The 19,318-nt window shown below is 52.0% G+C and overlaps 1 protein-coding gene across 7 annotated transcripts in view; it reads right to left on the bottom strand.

The window, feature by feature from the left end:
- The window catches only part of WNK2 (WNK lysine deficient protein kinase 2), a 147,319-nt gene extending 134,346 nt beyond the window's left edge, over nt 1-12,973 (bottom strand). For all 7 annotated transcript variants that reach the window (XM_061426226.1, XM_061426227.1, XM_061426228.1 and 4 more), the window contains exons 1-2: nt 12,882-12,973; nt 11,638-12,311 (exon numbers count right to left, since the gene is read on the bottom strand). In XM_061426226.1, coding sequence (XP_061282210.1) covers nt 11,638-12,309 — 672 coding nt within the window. In that variant the 5' untranslated portion in view covers nt 12,310-12,311; nt 12,882-12,973. The remainder of the gene's footprint in view (nt 1-11,637; nt 12,312-12,881) is intronic.
- Between the last annotated feature and the right edge of the window lie 6,345 nt (nt 12,974-19,318).

Here is a 19,318-nt window from a genome sequence, read left to right as displayed (position 1 = left end):
AGGGCAGGGGGTGAGCCCACCCTGAACTTACCCCCGAGGGAAGAGGGAGGCTGGCAGACTCACTCATCCCTGTGGTGGGCTCTCACCAAAGCTTAAGGAGGTAGAAACTGCAGGCATGCGGTGATTCACCATCACCACACACATTAGTACAAACACTACAATTATGACTTTGCAAAATACCCAAGAACATAAAAAGAGAGATAAAAAGGGCACGTACCAAAGTGAAAACTGCTATGTCAGAGGAAAGACATTTGAGGCAGTTTTTCCTTTTTTAGGTTTCAGCACAGTCATGTCCATCACCCTCCCAGAAATTAGGTGGCTGGAAATGTTCCCCTAAAAGCTCACAGTGGCCTCCCCATCCATTGTCCACAACGCCCTCCATCCTCACAACCCCAACACCCTGGAGGGGCCCGCACGCTGTAGGGAAGGACCATTCGAGATGAAAACTAGCATAACCACCAGATGCAGTGCATGACTCTTGACTGTATCCTGGATCCAAACAGGAAAACTATTAGGAAGGCACAGGCCACATCAGATGTGTGGCTGACAGCATCCGAGTTAGATCTGAGTGGGACGCTGAGCTGTGGTTTTGCAGGAAAATATCCTCACTCCTATAGGAGACATGTGCTGCAGTTTTCAGGGCAAGCTGTATATGGGCCAAAATAAAACACGTGCAGAGGTACTGAGACAACAGTAATGTGCCAAAATGTTAACAGCTGATAACTTCAACTCTTCTGTCCGAGTTTTTCAAAATAAAAAGTTTGTGGGGAAATGTAAAGCTCAGAGAAAAAGGAAAGAGGGCACGTAGAGAGCTCCCAGGTCACAGGATCCCAGCCACAGACTCTTGGAAGTGAGAGCTGGGAGGAGTTTGGCACCGCAGCCCCTGGAGGCACCTAAAAGAAGTAGAGAATGTGGGTTGTTCTGGCCAGAAGGCAGGCCCAGGTGGAGGAGGCCCTCATCAAACATGAGCACCAATCAGACCCTGGGAGGATAAGGTGACCAAGACAGACACAGGAAGGCACCCCTCTGCACTCGCGGCCTGCCTGCCACATCTTTCTACCAACAAAACCCACTGTGCCCCATCCCAGGAAACAAATCACAACCCATCTACACCATCAAGCCTTTCCCAGATGCCCTTACAACCAAGGGAGACCACACTATCTCATTGTAAACCAGAAAAACCAAAGAAGCTTACTGGCAAATATTTCTCTTTATGGATTAAAATATGGACATCTTACCTAACTGCCACCTAACCACCTGCTTGCTTCCTGTCTTCAAATATGGTTGTGATACCTGGAACCATGGCAGCTTTTCTGCCACCATGAGACAATGAGACAGGGGACAAAGTCAAGAAGGCTGAGGAAAGTACCCTGCTGACACTGCTGAGTCTCTAAGGCCCTGAACTGGCCATCTCCAGATTTCAGATTCAGGGAATTATCAAAGGTCTGCCCTGCTTAGCCACACTTGGCTTATAGCTAAGACTTTTCCCAGTTTATCCACTTCTGAGAAAGCACAGAGAAAGTCAGGAAAGCAGGAGGCCTGGGAGTTGGGGGTGGTAGAGGTGGACATCAGAAGGAGAACAGGTCCTTTCAGGGTAGCTTCTGGCCTGAGACAGGTAGAAACTCTCAAGGGCAAGGCCAGCTTTCCATGTTTAGATCAAGGTGCTGCCAAGAGCACCAGCAGTGAGTGAGATGGGAACTCCCATGGTGTTTGAAATGGAGCCAAGGCATGCCACGGGAACATACGTACCCCAACCAACAGTCAGCCAACAGGACGCTCGTCAGAGCCCATCCTGGTCCTGCAAGATGTTCAAAGAACTAAAGAAAAGGTGGAAGGGGTGCAAGGCCTCCCATGCCCCATTGAGAGCTTCACAACACAGTGAGAATTTTAAAGTCTCTGAGAAGTCCCACAACAACAAATCATGCTTGACCCAGTATTCCCCACGCCTATTTAGTAACACCTCCCTTTCCACAGCAACCCTCTGAACACACGTGCTGTGCTATGCTGAGCTGCTCAGTCATGTCCGACTCTTTGCTACCCCATGGACTGTAATCTGCCAGACTCCTCTGTCCATGGAGATTCTCCAGACAAGAATACTGGAGTGAGTTGCCACACCCTCCTCCAGGGGATCTTCCCAACCCAGGGATTGAACCCAGGTCTCCCGCATTGCAGGCAGATTCTTTATCATCTGAGCCACCAGGGAAGCCCAAGAATACTGAAGAGTGTAGCTATCCCTTCTCCAGAGGATTTTCCCAACCCAAGAATCGAACCAGGGTCTCCTGCATTGCAGGTGGATTCTTTTACCAGCTGAGCTACCAGGGAAGCCCCTGAACACACATGGAAAATGACAATCCAGGGGAGAGGCCTGAGGTATGCCACCAGCTGCTGCCCCTCAGTGTAAGCTTAGAGTGCCACCTCCCCTGAGTCTCCTTCTCATCTGTGAAAACAGAGTCCCAAGACCTCTCAAAATGGTTCTGAGGACTTAATAAACTCACATATGGGTCTATACATCCATTTCAAGTCCTCCCCACACCACAGCTTCCTCCCGGCCCTTGTGCCCACATCCTGCTCATGGCCAGCAGATAGTCAGGCCTGAACCTCACTGCCAAGGAGCACCCCCCACTCGCCAAAGCCAAGTGAGGACAGCTCTGTGCAAACCACCAGAATTCGGGGGCACTTAGCAGCACCAGCAGCAGCAGGCCTCGTCCAGCACCCCTCTTTCCTCCACAGCCTCCTCTGCCCATGTGCCTGAGCAGGGTTCATGTCATGCTATCTTTAATTCCTGAAGCCACCAAAGAGACTCCACTCCTGAGCACCTGGGGAGTATCCCAGCTCAGGAGCTGGCCATCCCTGGTCCCCAGGGAGGTGGGATATGAGGGGGTCCACTGTCTAGACCCTCCTGATTTGTGCACAAGGCATAAAGACCACTCCAGGAGCACAGAAGCTCCTGGAAGCAGATGCTTAGGCAGCCCACAATCCAAGACCACCTTGCCATGGTCAGGGACACTCTGGCCAGGCTGCAGCCTGCTCCCCACCTTCAGAGCACAGCTGAGCAGGGCCTTCTGGAAAATCCCTCCAAGAGGACCAGAACAGGAAGCACAAAGATAGGAATGGACCCTAAACAACAGACTCTCCTTGCAAATCAATACATAGGATTAAGAAACATTCTAGAAACATAAACTTTAAAAGCAATGACACCTAGAGACTATAATGGTATTTATAAAAGCCATACATGGGAAAACAAGAACTTGAAGGTAATATGCAAAAATAATAAGTAATTATAATCACTTAATTATGAGTTTTTTCATTTCTGCAAACTTCTTTAATGTAGCTGTTACACTGCTTTGTTTTATTTTTTAATTAATAACTATTTTTTAAGATATTCTCAGCTTATAGAAAGACTGAGCAGAAAACAGAATTCCCCTGTATGCCCTCACACCTGCACAGTATTGTCTATTATTAACACCTTGCTTTGGTGTGGTACTTTGTTATAAGTGATGTGTCAATATTGATAAATTATCTTTAACTAAAGTCTATATTTTATATTTCAATTCTCTCTTGGTGTTGCACGTTCTATGGGTCTGGACAAATTTATGACACGTATCCATCATTATGGGCTTCCCTGATGGCTCAGGTGGTAAAGAATCTGCCTGCAATGCAGGAGACCTGCATAAAGCTTTGCCTTATCCAAAAGGCCATGTAATTGGAATTATATAGTATGCGGTCTTTTCAAATTGACATCTTTCACTTACTAATATGCATTTAAGATTCCTCCATATCGATCTGAGAGAATAGCATTGAAACATGTATATTACCATATGTGAAATAGATCACCAGTCCAAGTTCAACGCATGAAGCAGGGCACTCAAAGCCGGTGCACTGGGACAAACCAGAGGGATGGGATGGGGAAGGAGGTAGGAGGGGGTTCAGGATGGGGGGACACATGTACACTGGTGGCTGATTCATGTCAATGTATGGCAAAAACCACCACAATATTGTAAAGTAATTAGCCTCCAATTAAAATAAATAAGTTAAAAGAAAAAAAAGATTCCTCCATATCTTTATACTGTTTGATAGTTCCTTTCTTTTTAGCACTGAATAATATTCCATTATCTGGATGTACTATAATTTATCTGTTCAACTACTGAAAGCTATCCTGGTTGCTTCCAAGTTTTGGCAATTATGAACAAAGCTGCTACAAACATCTGCATGCTGGTTTTTACGCAGACATAAATTTTCAACTTATTTGGGTAAATACGAAGGAGCATGGTTGCTGAATCGTATGGTAAGAGTATGTGGCAGTACTATTTTGCATTCCCACCAGCAATGAATGAGTGCTCCACCTGCTCCACATCCTTGTTAGCATTTGGTGATGCCATGCATTCATGTGCTAAGACACTGAAGTCTACGGACTGTAGCCCACCAGGCTTCTCTGTCCATGGGATTCTCCAGGCAAGAATACTGGAGTGGGCTGCCATGCCCTCCTCCAGGCAATCTTCTCAACCCAAGGATGAACCCACGTCTCTTGCATCTCCTGTGTTGGTAGGCAGGTTCTTTACCACGAGTGATGCCAGTTTTCTGTATTTTGGCCATTCTAATAGTTGTTTAATGTATCTCATTGTTTTAATTTGCATTTCCCCCAATGAAATATGATGTATCTGCTCAATGGTTATTTGCCATCAGTATACCTCCTTTGATGAGCTGTTTGTTAAGGTCTTTATCCTACTTTTCCCTCCAGGAGCTTCCCTCTGTTCTAGAAGCCAAGGTCAGAAACAAGGAGAAGACTGTGGGTCTGTGTTCACCTTCCCTGACTCACAAAAAAAGAGAGTTGGCCCATTTTTTAATCTGGTTGTCTGATTTCTTATTGACAAGTCTTAAGAGTTAAGAGCCCCAGTATTCTGGGGCTTCCCTGGTGCCTCAGATGGTAAAGAATCTGCCTGCAATGCAAGACTCCCCAGTTTCGGGTAACAGCCCTTTATCAGATATGCATTTGGCAAAGATTTCCTCCTAGTCTGCATTTTGTTTTTTCACTCACTTATAGGCCTTTGCAGAGCAGCAGTTTTTCATTTTAATGAAGTCGAACTTAAAAAGTTTTTCCTTCACAGATCATATCTTCAGTGTTGTATCTAAAAAGGAATTGCCAAACTCAATGTCACCTATGTTTTCTTCTGTGTGATCTTCCAGGAGATTTATAGTTCTGTGTTTTATATTTAAGTCTATGAGCCATTGTGAATGAACTTTTTTGAAAGGTATAGAGTCTGAGTCAGATCAGATCAGATCAGTCGCTCAGTCGTGTCTGACTCTTTGCAACCCCATGAATCGCAGCACACAAGGCCTCCCTGTCCATCACCAACTCCCAGAGTTCACCCAGACTCACGTCCATCGAGTCAGTGATGCCATCCAGCCATCTCATCCTCTGTCGTTCCCGTCTCCTCCTGCCCCCAATCCCTCCCAGCATCAGAGTCTTTTCCAATGAGTCAACTCTTCGCATGAGGTGGCCAAAATACTGGAGTTTCAGCTTCAGCATCATTCCTTCCAAAGAAATCCCAGGGCTGATCTCCTTTAGAATGGACTAATTGGATCTCCTTGCAGTCCAAGGGACTCTCAAGAGTCTTCTCCAACACCACAGTTCAAAAGCATCAATTCTTTGGCGTTCAGCCTTCTTCACAGTCCAACTCTCACATCCATACATGACCACAGGAAAAACCATAGCCTTGACTAGACGAACCTTTGTTGGCAAAGTAATGTCTCTGCTTTTGAATATGCTATCTAGGTTGGTCATAACTTTCAGATTCCTTTTTTTGCATGTGGATGTCCAGTTGTTCCAGTACTGTTTGTTAAAATGACCAATTTTTCTCCATTGTGTTGCCTTTGCTCCTTTGTCAAAGGTCAGGTCATATACTTACTTGCATTTCTTTCTGGGCTCTCTATTCAGTTTCATTGGTCTATTTCTCTATACCACACTGCCTCTTTTATTCAATTCTTTTTTAAAAACTTTAACATTTACTTAGAGAATGCTGACCTAAATTGAAGGCAGTGATCAAGTATTCCAGAAAATCTTAGAATTTAAGTCAGGAGCAGATCTGGATTTGAAAACTATTTGAAGGAGGAAAACCCACAGCTGACTCAGGCTGCCAACCTCACACAGACTGGGCTTCTGCATCCTCACCAAGGGAGCCTCTCCACCCAAAACACAGCTCCTGGATTGTCTGTGCCCAGAAGCAGATCCTAATCTGCTTCTGGGAGAGTGCAGCTGCTTCGTTCACACCCTTTCCTTATCTGCAGCTCAGATGATAAGGTGGCAGCAGCCAGGTGTTCAGGCAGAGGCACAGGCCCTCCAGCCTCAGGCAGGCCTCCGTGCTCCTCCAGATACAGCTTGCTCTCCACCTCAAGCTCAGCTTCTTTAAACTGTTTAGACCAACACGCGTGAGTCCAAAGGTAGCTCAGACAGTAAAGCATCTGCCTACAATGAGGAAGACCTGGGTTCGATCCCTGGGTTGGGAAGATCCCCTGGAGAAGGAAATGGCAACCCACTCCAGTATTCTTGCCTGGAAAATCCCATGGACCGAGGAGCCTGGTAGGCTACAGTCCATGGGGTTGCAAAGAATCAGACACGACTGAGGGACTTCACATGGGGCGAGAAGAGTGCCTGCTCTATGTTCAGTGCTGAATGTACTTCTCCACACTCCCCACAGCCCTGTGAGGGTTGGCTAGCACTATCTTCATTGCACAAAGAGGCAAACCGAGGTTCACAAAGGCAGGTGCCCTCTCTGTGGCCTGCCCACTGGGAAGCTGTGGGGCTGGGACCCAAATGCAGCAGGATACCTTGCTCCCAGAGTGGGTTCACACAGTGTGCCCTGCCTTCCTACCACCTCGGGCAGATGCCAGCACCGATCTCACCGTTCAGCCAAGGCAGACCACAAAGGAGATCCTCCCTCTGGGCTCCAAGTCACTGGGCAATTCAGGCCTGAAATGCTCAGCCTGGTACACACCAGAGCCCTGAGAACACCCTGGGACACACATACTTGGCCAGAGAAGCAGCTTCTTCCAAAAGGGAATGAGCCACAATGCCCAATGTGCCCACAGTGGTGACCCACAGTTCAGGCTGCTCGTCCATCACTGCTGACCACACTCTGACCACACCCCCAACAAAGCCTGGGCACAGGGGAGGCCCCTCTGGGTTCTGGACGTGGACACTTCAGCACTGGTGGGCACCGCCCCCAGTGCATTCCACAGGCTTCTCAGGCAGCTGGCACCTACCTTTCTCACCAACCAGACCAGAACTGTGGTCAAGGTGGCACATGGAACGTCATTTGAGAAAGCAAATTCAGTGCCGACACCCAACTGCTTTCAAATTACACCTCTTGAAACAAAATTAAGCTCTTAAAAGATTTCTTTTTTAATAAAAATAAAAAAGCACAGTGACTGCCAATCAAATTGAGCTGAGCCCTTTCTAAGCATCCCTGGTGGCTCAGACAGTAAAGAATCCGCCTGCAATGAAGGAGACCTGGGTTCAATCCCTGGGCTGGGAAGATCACCTGGAGACGGGCATGGCTTCCCAGTATTTTTGCCTGGAGAACCCCCATGGACAGAGGAGCCTAACAGTCCATGGGGTCACAAGGTGTCAGACACAACTGAGGGACTAAGCACAGCACCCAAGCATCCTACTACAGCAAGCAAGCACCATCTCCTCTGCACATCCCCTTGACTCCCCACGTCAGCCGGATCCGGCTGCTTGTGGCTCCTCTGAAAGCAGATGAGGCAGCACCTGAGTCTGCTATGGAGGCCACAGGGAGCACCTCTCAATCTCAGGCCTGAGGTTGCCCAGCACAGCAGGGCACGTGCCTGGTCTGTCCATGAAAGAGGATGGTACGCTTGTATGATCAGAGTGTGAGTTCAGCACCCAGTACAGCCATGGGAGAGGTTCCAGGCCACACCAACGGCAGGAAGGCCTGGTCACCCTTTGAGGACAGTAAGGGGACCAGCAGGCTCAAATGGCTGCACCCGACAGACCCCTAGACGCATTATCCACATCCAGGGCGCAGGGAGGTGAATGCAACAGAGGTCTGGCTGGGGTGGTAGGTTGGGAACACATGAGTCCTCCACGGCCACAGGAAGGAGATGTCAGTAGGTCCTGTGTTTCTCACGACTCCCGGGCCTGGAGTCCAGGCCATCACCACCCCATGGGAGTGCAGTCACCTCTGGGCAGTACCAACCAGCAGGACAGCTTCATGACGACACCTGAGGGACCCAGGCACCCGTCCCTGGCTGATGGGGACTCAGGCCCATCTCTTTAGGACTCTCATGGTCCTCAAAGCCCCTTCAAGTACTCCAGAAAGGTCAAGAGCTGACACCTCCATGAGGGAAAATGTCTCCCGCACTGGGCACAGGCCAGGACACAAGCGCAGGAAACATGAGCTCCAGGTGGAATTCCCCCAGAGGCAGTGCCCAACCCTGTAACAGCAGCTTTCTGTGGGGAGGAGGAAGTACACAGTACCTGAGACCTGTCTCCCTGGATGCAGGGGCCTGCTGACGGGAGGGGCAGTACTGACCAAGGGGGCTGAAAACCAAGGTTCCTTCCAAGTTCTCGAGAAAGATGCTTAAGCAGGTGGTCCAAGAAAGGCCAACAGGCCATCTCCCACAAGGCTTCTGGACACTGGCCGGGATCTGGGGTGGCTGCATTTTCTCTGCTCCGAGGCCCCGCCCATGGCTCAGAGGCATCAGCAGGTGTAAGAGGGTGCCTGGGTCACCTGGGACCATGTCAGTGATCCACACCTATCCTTCCATGGCGACCCAGAGTCAACCAGAAGCCCCAGCTATCCCATGCGCTGTCTGACAGGATGGGGTCTGACAGGGGCCAGAACTGGCCACACAGACGTGGGAAATGTGAGTTACAGTAAAGTCAGTGGTTCTAGGTCCCTGTTGCTACTGTAACATGTCCTGGTGCCAGAAATACACGTTCATTCAAAATAAAACAGAAGGGGAGGTAATACTTTAAAATGGCTTCCCCCCCAAAATCTGTATCAGTTGTGTATGTCTAGAGAATTCAGGAGGTAATGCCCTTCACTGTGACGTGAACACATATTGCTCTTTCCGCAAAGCTCTTTCAAAACTAAATTCTAGAAGGAAACTGGAAGTCATGGGGATCTTACATCCTCCAAGCCAGACTTATTAGGTCCAAAAATGCAGCCTTTCCTTCCCTTGGCAGGGAACCCTAGAAAAATCGAACGGGTGACACTGTCTCAGTTCTGGGGGAGGCAGGCAGGTGCCAACATCTCCCACGACCCCAAGGTTGAGAGGAGGAAACAGACTTCTGAGGGTTGATTTCCAGGGTATTCCAAAGCTGCCTGCTGAGGAGCCTATGGGGACTGGGGAAGGGAGGGTTGGAGAGCAGGAGGAATCCTGCAAAGCTCCCTCACTGAAGGCAATGCTCCTGACAACCCACCCTCCACTGGGAGCCCTGATGCCGGGGAATTCTGGGTGCTGGGTAGAAGATGAGCATCTGCACCCCGTGCACTCGGAAACCCCTTCCCCACACACAAAGCCAGCAGGCCACTTGTCACCCTCCCTGGTGCTTGTGATCTAAAAGGACTGACTCGGCCCCCTGCCCTCCACCCTTCTCTCCTCTCCTAAGGACGGCTGGGGGCCTCTTCCCATGACGCTGCCATCCCTTCTATCATCTGGATCCTCACAGGTGACCTTGGTGGGCGCTCAACAACCAAATGGGGGAGACAGCAGCCTCCTGTTTAGTAAAGAGGAGAGGGCACACAGCAGACACCTGGCTGCTGCCCCAAGCTGGGTCCCAGCCCCATTTGGTGTAAAATCCTCTCAGACCTGCCCAGCAGAAGGCAGCTGAACCCAAATGCAGCACCATCAGCCCTCTTGTTAGGGGAGACACAGGAACAGTTTTCTGGCTGGCATGGGGCCCCCAGTAATTACTGTAGAAGAAGCAAAACTAGACAGAGTAGAAGCCCAATCTCCCACCTTCCCACTCCCACCAAGAGGACTGGAGGAAAGGCCCCCCTGGATAGCTACACTCTGGTGCCACTCTGCTCAGGGACCCAGAGGCAGAACAGCTTGCCTTGCCTTAAAGGGAATGGGAATTAACAACCTCCTTCAAGGGTCACATGAGCCTGCAGCACCTCAACCAGATCAGCTGGGCTTTGCTGCTGAGGTCTAACTCAGCTCCTGCCTGCTGCAGCACCCCCACTCCTGTCCTCTACCCTGCAGAGGCATTCCGTGGCGGAGCACCACACCAGGCCACTTGGCAAGAGTAAGAAGGGAGGGAGGGAAAGCACATGACCGCACTCTAGAATCAGGAGTCCTTTTTCCTCTCCCATCTTCCCCTTCCGGGTCCCCTCTCTCCTGTGTGTTCACACACAGCAGTGATGCCCAGCTCACGACTGTGCCATCCCCCAGCACACCATCCCGAGGGCCCCAGACCACAGACCACTGAGGCCAGCCCTCAGCAGGGCCCAGAATCTGCAGCCATGAGGGAAAGGGTCTCAATAGAACACCACTGGCTTCACCATGAAAAATCTGTATTTCCACAGAAGAACCAAGGAGCTGTGGGGAAGGGTAGGCTCCAGAGCTCTTTGTGTCAGGAGAAAGGCTGAGGACAGGTGGACACTGGACACATTAGCCAGCTCCACACACACACACACACACACACAGGCCACCCTGCAGGGGCCCAGAGGACAAAGCAACCAAATCCCATTTCTGAGCCAAAAAGGAAAGCTGCCTGCAGTGTGGCAGGCAGCCTGCGTCAGGACTGGCAGGCCCAGCTATTATAACTTTACAGGGTGCTGAGGTAGGCTTACACCCGGACGGCCAGCTCTCGCATAGGCCAGCCCAGTGCCTGACAGCTGTTCCCCCAAACAAGGGAGGGCCCATAAACACCCACTGTGACAGGCGCTGCCCCAGCTTCCAGGACTGGCCCAGGGCAGCTTGAGTTACCATTTATATAATCTTCTAGGGCTGGGGCTGACACAGCCAACGGGAGGGCAAGGTTATGAAAAATGCATGTCCAGAGCCTTTCTATCCACAAAAACAAAAACCAAACCAAACCAAACCCCACCTGCATTTTGCATGACTTGACTTTAGGACTTCTCACACATCCATGTGGTGAGCTAACTAGTGACAACACCTCTAGGTTTTGTCCCCGGGGCCTCACTGTAAACAGACCCCAGGTCAAAGGAAGCCCCTCAGATATCCCCAACTAGGCCATCTACACTCTGCAAGATACAGCAAGGTGTTCATGTAAGAGCAGCTGAGAGTCCCTCAAACCACCCTGTGACCACCTGGACACAGGGCTCTGAAGCCCCCACAGCAAGTTAGCAAAGCCACTGCCTGTGTCAGTACAGCCCAGGAGAGCAGCACTAACACACACTGCAGGACACGCCCTCCAAGTGCCCACTCTTCATCATGGGCTCACATCGTGCCACAGTCACACACCACACACTGGGAGGTCCGACTTCCATCACCCAAATCTTCACCACACAGACCGCCAGCACAACCACCCACCCACACAGAGGGTGGCAGACAGACGGCCGCCGCCAAGGTTGGCTTAAGCCAGGCATGGCGCCATGCCGGAACTGCACTCACCCACCACCCACCTGCGGCCAGCGCATCCCTCACCTGCAGCTCGCACCAGGCTACCTCCACCCAGGTCTCCGTATCCAGCCCTTTATAGACCGTCTTGAAAGAGCCGCGGCCAAGCTCAATGTCAAACTTGAGGAACCGGCCATCCAGGGAAGTGGCCACAGCCTTCAGGTCGTCCTCGTCGTCTTCCTCCTCCTCGGGCTCCTCCCGACGTGCGCGCCCGAGCTCCGGCCTGGCCTCGGGAGCCCCCGCGTCCTCCTTCCTCGTGGCCGCTATCTCCTCACGGGGACCGCCGTCGGGGGCGGGCACCGGAGCTGGCGCGGGGTCCGGGCCGGGTTCCTGCGCGCCGCCCGGCTGCAGGCCGGGGTCGGCAAGGTTGCTCGGCGGCGCAGCAGGCGCGGCAGGCAATGGGGCGGCCGGGCGACCTCGGGCGCGCTCGGCGATGAGGCGGCGCGTCTTGCATAGCAGCAGCACCCTGCGCTGCAGCGGCTGCGGGGGCTGCGCGCCCGGCGCCTCGGCAGCCTCCAGGCCCGGCGGCTCCTCCTGATCAGACTCCACCACGCTGCGCCGCAGGAAGCGCTGGGGCCCCGGCCGCGCCGCCCGCACCCGCGGCACTGCCGCGGGCTCCGCCATGCCCGCGGGACCCGCACCGCGCCCGGCCTCCATCAGTGCGCCCGGGGCGTTTCGGCGGCCGCCATCGTCGTCCATCTCTGCGGGCAAGGACACACAGGGCCGTGTGAGTGACGGCCTCGCCGCACCTGCCCGGGCCGCGGGATGAAACAGCACCGCCCCGGAGTCCGCACCCTGCCCTCCCCGGCAGCGGAGGGACCTGCCGAGCTGTCCGTGGGGAGTGGCTGCAGACCCGACCCGGAGGCCGGGTTGGGTGGGAGGGGGCCGTGCCCTGCTCAGGCCTGGGCCGCGGAGAAGCCCTGCAGGGCTGTCTCACGAGGGACCAGGGAAGGCTGCAGAGGGGACCGGGAGGCCGCGGAGAGCACACCTGTGCCCTGCCCAACCGCGGGGAAAGGGGCCTATTGGGATGTCCCTGGGAGGTGGAGATGGTGAAGACGGGACCGGGAGGCCGGGGCTGGGGGAGTGGGGGCCCCGTGCCCTGCTCAACCCTGGGCCGGGGAGGGGTGAAGGAGATTGGGGAAGAAGGAGGTACTGGCCAGGCGGCGGCTCCACAAAGGACGCGGCCCGGGGCGCAGGAGGGGCGCGCGGGGAGGGGGCTGCGGCGACGCGGCGCGCACACAAAGGCAGCGGGCGGGGGGCTCTGCACTCACAGGGCGAACGGGCGCCGTCCATGCCCGCGGCCCGGCAGCAGGGGCGGGCGAGGCCGCTCTTAGGCCGGGATCCGCGCTCGGTCTGGGTAGCTCGGGTCCGCGCTCCAGGCCCGGGTCACCCTCGGCACCAGGGCACGACGCTACTCCCTCTGGCCGGCCCGCGCCGGGGCCGCGCTCCCGCGTGCTGCTCCGGCTCCGCGCGGCTGCGCTCCGGGACGGGATCCGACCCGGCGCGCGAGGAGGGCGGGGCATTCGGCTGCCCGCCCCCGGCCGGCGCGGCGGGGCGGGGCCTGGCACGCCCACCTGTCCTCGGGCGCGCGCGGCCACCTGCAGGCCAGCCCCGGGGCCGCGCAGGCCCGCTGCGGCCCTCTTGTTCCCCCTCCAGGGGGCGCTGCTGGCCTCTGAGGATCTTGGGAATGCCCCACCGGACTGCTGGCCGCGAATGGTCTGTTATTATCCCCCTTGCAGAAATGGCTTGACCATCCTAGTTTGTCCGCCTTTTGGAAAGGCTGCCGATTTCATCAAGATTCAGTCAGTCTAGGAAGACATCCTGAATTACAAGCCTATCCGTTTCAAGCTTGTCCGTGACGGACGAGCCCAGGCCTATCAACAGATGAAGCTAAGCATATTCCAGACATACGCATGTAAGTCAGTCTGGCTTCCTCCGTGCACCCTAGGACATGCTGGTGGCATGTGGGCATCATGTCTGCCCGGTGATGGAGGAGATGACAGACAATTCATGTAATCGCTGGCAGACCGCTGCCCACCCACACCTGACAAATGTACATAATACGGCAGCAAGTATCCCCACACATCGAAGGGGCAACCTAAATGCTGGGGAATCGAAGAGAACCTGTCCCTGACCGAGTGCCCTGTGCTTGCTTTCTGCGCCCTTAGGAGTACTTTTGGGCAGCCCTGCTTGCCTGACTCTCGTGACAGGGAGCTCACTCTCTCTGCTAGCCCATGACCCATGAGTACACAGCTAAGCAGCTAGTGGACAGGCTGCAGTTTGCTCATCCATGAGATGAACATAATGGTTAATGCACAGCTGGTGTCCAACAAATGCTTACAGAAGCAGGGAGGAATGGAGACAAGGCCTACCCTCTGCCTCTGCTCCAACCAGTTCCCAGCACAGCCCACTGATAGGAGGGTCAGGGTCTGGGCTTGCCCCCAGGGAGCCCAGTCCACAGGTACTTTTGAGGGTGGACCTGCCTTTAAGTGGGCTCAGACAGCCTGGGGTCAGTCCAGTGGTCAGACCCAGTGCAGCCAGGCCACTTCCCTGAGTGCCCCCCACAGGCTACTGCATGGGGAGGTGGTCCCTCACTTGAAGACTATGTGGGGTCCACCTCAGGCACAGGTGAAATAGTGGAGAGCCAGGCCCCATAAAGGGGATGGGGCAAAAGGGGGGACTGTGTCAGGAGAGCAGAGTTGGGGTGATGGGGGCAGGGCAAACTTCTCAGGGACTGAAGGAAGTTTGCTAGGACAGGGAGATGGAGTCGGGGTATATGGGACTCCCAAGCTTGAGCTCCAAGGCCCTGGAGCCTCTGGCAACTGAGGGCAAATGGTGGGGCGTGCTTTGGCTCCTTGGGGAAGTCTCCCCAGCCAGTGGGGGCCGAGCAGTTCTATAACGCATTGTTTTCTTCTTTTATAATGATATAACATTTCTTTTACTCCCAAATTTGAAAATATGTGTTGATTTTTTTAAATAACAACTTTATTAGGATATAATTTAGTTACCATGAAATTCACTCTTTTAGAGTGTACATGTCAGTGATTTTTACTACATTCACAGAGTTGTGTGACCATCACCACTGTCTAATTACAGAACATTTTTATCACTTCCAAAAGAAACCCATGCCCATTAGCAGTCACTCCACATTACCCCTCTCTCAGTCCCAGGCTAGCAGTGATCTACTTTCTATCTCTATAGATTTGTTAATTCATAACATCACATATGAGCTTTCCTAGTGGCTCAGTGGTAAAGAATCTGCCTGCCAATGCCAGAGATGCAAGTTCCATCCCTGGATCAGGAAGATCCCTTGGAGACAGAAATGGCAACCCACTGCAGTATTCTTGCCTGGAAGATCCCATGGAGAGAGGAGCCTGATGGGCTACAGTCCATGGGGCCGCAAAAAAGTCAGACATGACTTAGCAACTAAATAACAGCTCCATCACATAGAAATCAAATCATACGACAGTGCTTTGTGACTGGCTTCTTCCATTCAGCATATGCAGATGCAGATGGCACCACTGACTCAACAGACATGAATTTGAGCAAATTCAGGGAGATAGTGAAGGACAGGTAAGCCTCAGTTCAGTTCAGTCGCTCAGTCATGAGCGCTTACTCTCTGCGACCCATGGACTGCAGCCCGCCAGGCTTCCCTGTCTATCAACAACTCCAGGAAGGGAAGGGAAGCCTGGTGTACTACAGTTCATGGGGTCACAGAGAGTCGGACATGGCTTGGCAACTAAACAACAACAAGTATGACTTCCACTGCACCACCCGTAGCAGGCACGTCTTGCCACTCAGGAGAGGCTCATCAGGCTTGCATCAAATAACTGAATAACGATTCAAAACTTTTTCCCCTATGCAGTGAGTTACTTAAATTTATTTAACTTTACTCAGCTTGGCTCATACCAGATGCTACATTATATATCCTTGTTGGTTCAGTCCAGAGAACATGGCTTTAGCCCTCAGATATCCTGAATGTGCAAGTGTTTGAAATCCTCTCCCTATGACCCTGCTGTGAAGTGAGCCTGCCTCCAGGTGTGGGAGATTCTGTCAGCCCTCAGTCTCCCATCAGGGACCACCCCCAAACTGCACAGCTCAGTTCCTGACCCCAGGCATTTTTTTTTTAATGGATTCAACTTTTAGAAATAGTTTATTTCCATTTTATGGTTAAGAGTCTGAAGAAGAACAGCTAAGACCATTCAATGATCATTCCTACCCATTCAGTGGCCTGAGCTGTGGGAGAGCAGATCAGTCTCAGTGGGAACTACTAGGTGGGCACAGAGGGCACCTGCACACCTTCAGACCAGCCTTCAACCTCAGCAGGAGTTGTGGTAAACTCCGGAGCTGAAGCAGCACATTCACCCCAACCATCATCCTTGGTCACAGCCTGCCCTTCATTCTCAGTCTCTGATGGAAGTAGATGGAGTGTGGCAAAACTCCTGGTTGCACGAAAGAGATGATGCTTGTGTCCACCACCTGAGACCCACTGAACGAGCCCTCTTTTCGTGTCTCAGAGCAGGATTGACTTTGGTTTGTAAAGAAAGAGAGGGTCCGCATGGCTCTAGAGACCTGCATGGATCATGAAATAGGGAAATGGGCAGAAGAAAACACGGGCTATTTTCCATGTTTTCATCTCTCCTAAAGCCCCAGGAATTTGAACCAGGGGTCTTGAGTAACATTGTTGTTGTTCAGTTGCTAAGTCGTGTTCGGCTTTTTGTGACCCCATGAACTGCAGTGTGCCAGGCTTCCCTGTCCTTCACTATCTCCCCAAGTTTGCTCAAACTCATGTCCATTGAGTCAGTGATGCCATCCAACTATCTCATCCTCTGCTGCCCTCTTCTCCTTTTGCCTTCAATCTTTCCCAGCTTCAGAGTCTTTTCTAATGAGTCAATTCTTTGCATCAGGTGGCCAAAGTATTAGAGCTTCAGCTTCAGTCCTTCCAATGAATATTCAGGGTTGATTTCCTTTAGGATTGACTGGTTTGATCTCCTTGCAGTCCAAGGGGCTCTCAAGAATTTCTTCTCCAGCACCACAGTTTGAAAGCATCAATTCCTCCATGCTCAGTCTTCTTTATGGTCCAACTCTCACATCTGTACTTGACTACTGGAAAAACCATAGCTTTGACTATATGAACCTTTGTTGGCAAAATGATGTCTTTGCTTTTTAGTACATTCCCTAGATTTGTCATAGCTTTCCTCCCAAGAAGCAAGCATCTTCTAATCTCATGGCTTCAGTCACCATCCACAGTGATTTTGGAGCCCAAGAAAATAAAGTCTGTCACTGTTTCCATTTTTCCCCATCTGTTTGCCATGAAGTGATGGGACCAGATGCCATGATCTTAGTTTTTTGAATGTTGAGTTTTAAGCCAGCTTTTTCACTCTTCTTTTCCACTCTCATCAAGAGGCTTTTTACTTCCTCTTCACTTTCTGCCATAGCATGAGTAGAGTACCCGATAGCCATCGAAAATAGGGGTGAGTCACTGAGCCCAGTGGGTGGTGGGGCCTAAAGTAAGTCATGCTGCTCAAATAATGATAATGATGATGATCCCCAGTGCTGAGCTAAGTTTGCAGGAATTCTCTTGTCTTGCCCCACACTGTCCTAGGGGGCCCTGTTATCAGATGGGAAGCACTAGAGAGGCAGAGTCTTGCCTTAGTTTGTTGAATGCAGGCAGTGCACCTGGAGGTGAACCAGCTCACACCTCACTGTGAGCTGCCTCTCAGCCTGAAACTGCTGCCTTCTAGCCTTTTCAGAACTTTGTGGCCAGTCCCTGCCCATTGACTTTTTGCTAGTTCGAGGGGCTGGTCTTCGGCAAGCTGGTACATGCCTCATCACGCCAGCTCTCTCGCATCCTCTCTTAACACCTCTGTCCATGTGGCCCCTGGAGCTCTAACTCTGCTGGCTCTTCTGTCTCATGCCCATGATCCATCCCACCTCCAGCTCCACCCCATATAGCACTGGGGCTGGGAATCTGTGTTCCATCTCTCCCAGCCTCCAGTGGCTTCAGAAAGGCATTGTCAGAGGAACTGCTGGCAGCAGCAGATTGAAAGGAGCTCCTGTCCCCATCCACTGAACAGGGGGGTATACAGTACTCTCCATCAGACTTCTTTTGGTCCCCAGAGCTGGTCACATGGCTCCACTCCTCTCCTAGGGAGCAGCCAGAGCACAGAAGAGCCCCCTTCCACACTCCCAATCCCCGAGGCTGAGCATCCCCTGAGGTGGCCACCCGTCTAAGCTCCACAGCTTCCTTCTGTCCATACTCAGAGTATGCACTGCTGTCTGGGTTTCAGTGGGAGCAGAATCCCCAGTGTGCTCAATCAGCCTGCCAACACCTGGTATCTAAGCCCTAGGATTGAATGGATGCTCCGCCCAGTCTCAGCCTCAGCTCTCTCCTCAACTCTCAACTCTTGAGGGATCTGTCTTAATGGGCAGGCTGAGGAGTGAGAGGTGGTGGTTTAGTCACTAAATCATGTCCAACACTTGCAACCCCATTGACTGTAGCCTGCCAGGCTCCACTATCCCTGGGATTTTCCAGGCAAGAATACTGGAATGGATTACCATTTCCTTCTCAGGGGATCTTCCTGACCCAGGGATCAAATTCTGGGCTCCTGCATTGCAGTCAGATTCTTTACCGACTGAGCTGACCCTCCCTCAATTCTAGCTTGACCCCAACCACATCTGTCTACTGCCCTCTAGGGATGCCAAATCCCAGTTAAGGCCCCAAATTCTGGGCCGTGTTCTATTAGTCCTGATGGCTCATGCCAGCCCTTGCTTACCATGGCCCCACGGCCTCTCTTATCCTGTTGCCCAAATGGATCCACTGAGCAGGCTAGCACAAGCTTCCTGGAAAGCAATTCATAGTTGGAGCAAGAATGTAAAAAAATGTTTATACCCTTTAAGTCAGTAATTCCCTTTTGGGGAATTTATACAAATGAAGTGACCAGCTATGCAGATAGTGGAGCATAAAGATGTTCACTGAAGGGTTGTTTATAATAAGCATTAGGAATAATGTAAATTTTCAGCAATTGGAAAATGGCTCAGTAAACTGTGTTATTCCGACATAATCAAATATGACGAAGCCATTTAAATGCTCTTGGAGTTTTATAATCAAGCAGGAAGTGATTAGAGATAATTTGAAGTGACAAGGTACTGGAGAAAAACCAGAAGAGAACACACCAAAATGTCAGCAGTAGATGGTTTTGCTTTTGTGTGTTTTCCTGCACTTTGGACAAGAGGCAGCTTCGCTTAATGTGTGGCCCATGTCTTTGGAAAAGGGGGCGCACTGATTCAGCACGGGTCTGGAAGCCTGGATCTGATTCGAATCCTGGCACCATCTGTTGGCCATGAACTGCAACTCACTAATTAATGTCTCTGAACTCCAGTTTCCTGATTAGTCACAGGGTGGTAGCAGCACCCAGTTCCTGGGGTTGTGACAGAATCACTAAATGAATCCCCAGGGGTTCTAGCAGGCCAGTAGGACTGAAACATGGTAGCCATCCTGAACTCTGACCACCTCCTACCTTGCCACCTGTCTCCTTGCTGGTAGGACCTGACACAGAGAAAAATGGCCCCTGATTCAAGAGAGCCATTGAATCCCTACTTCCCCAGGGGGATGTGGAGGTTGGATGTCTTAGCAATTTGCTTAGGACCACAGAGCTAGTGTGGAGAAGGAAATGGCAACCCACTCCAGTGTTCTTGCCTGGAGAAT

This window comes from Bos javanicus, chromosome 8 (genome assembly GCF_032452875.1).
Source record: "Bos javanicus breed banteng chromosome 8, ARS-OSU_banteng_1.0, whole genome shotgun sequence".
Classification (NCBI taxonomy): Eukaryota; Metazoa; Chordata; class Mammalia; order Artiodactyla; family Bovidae; genus Bos; species Bos javanicus.
Note: the sequence above shows the minus strand (reverse complement) of the source record. Positions and strands in the feature narration are given on the sequence as shown.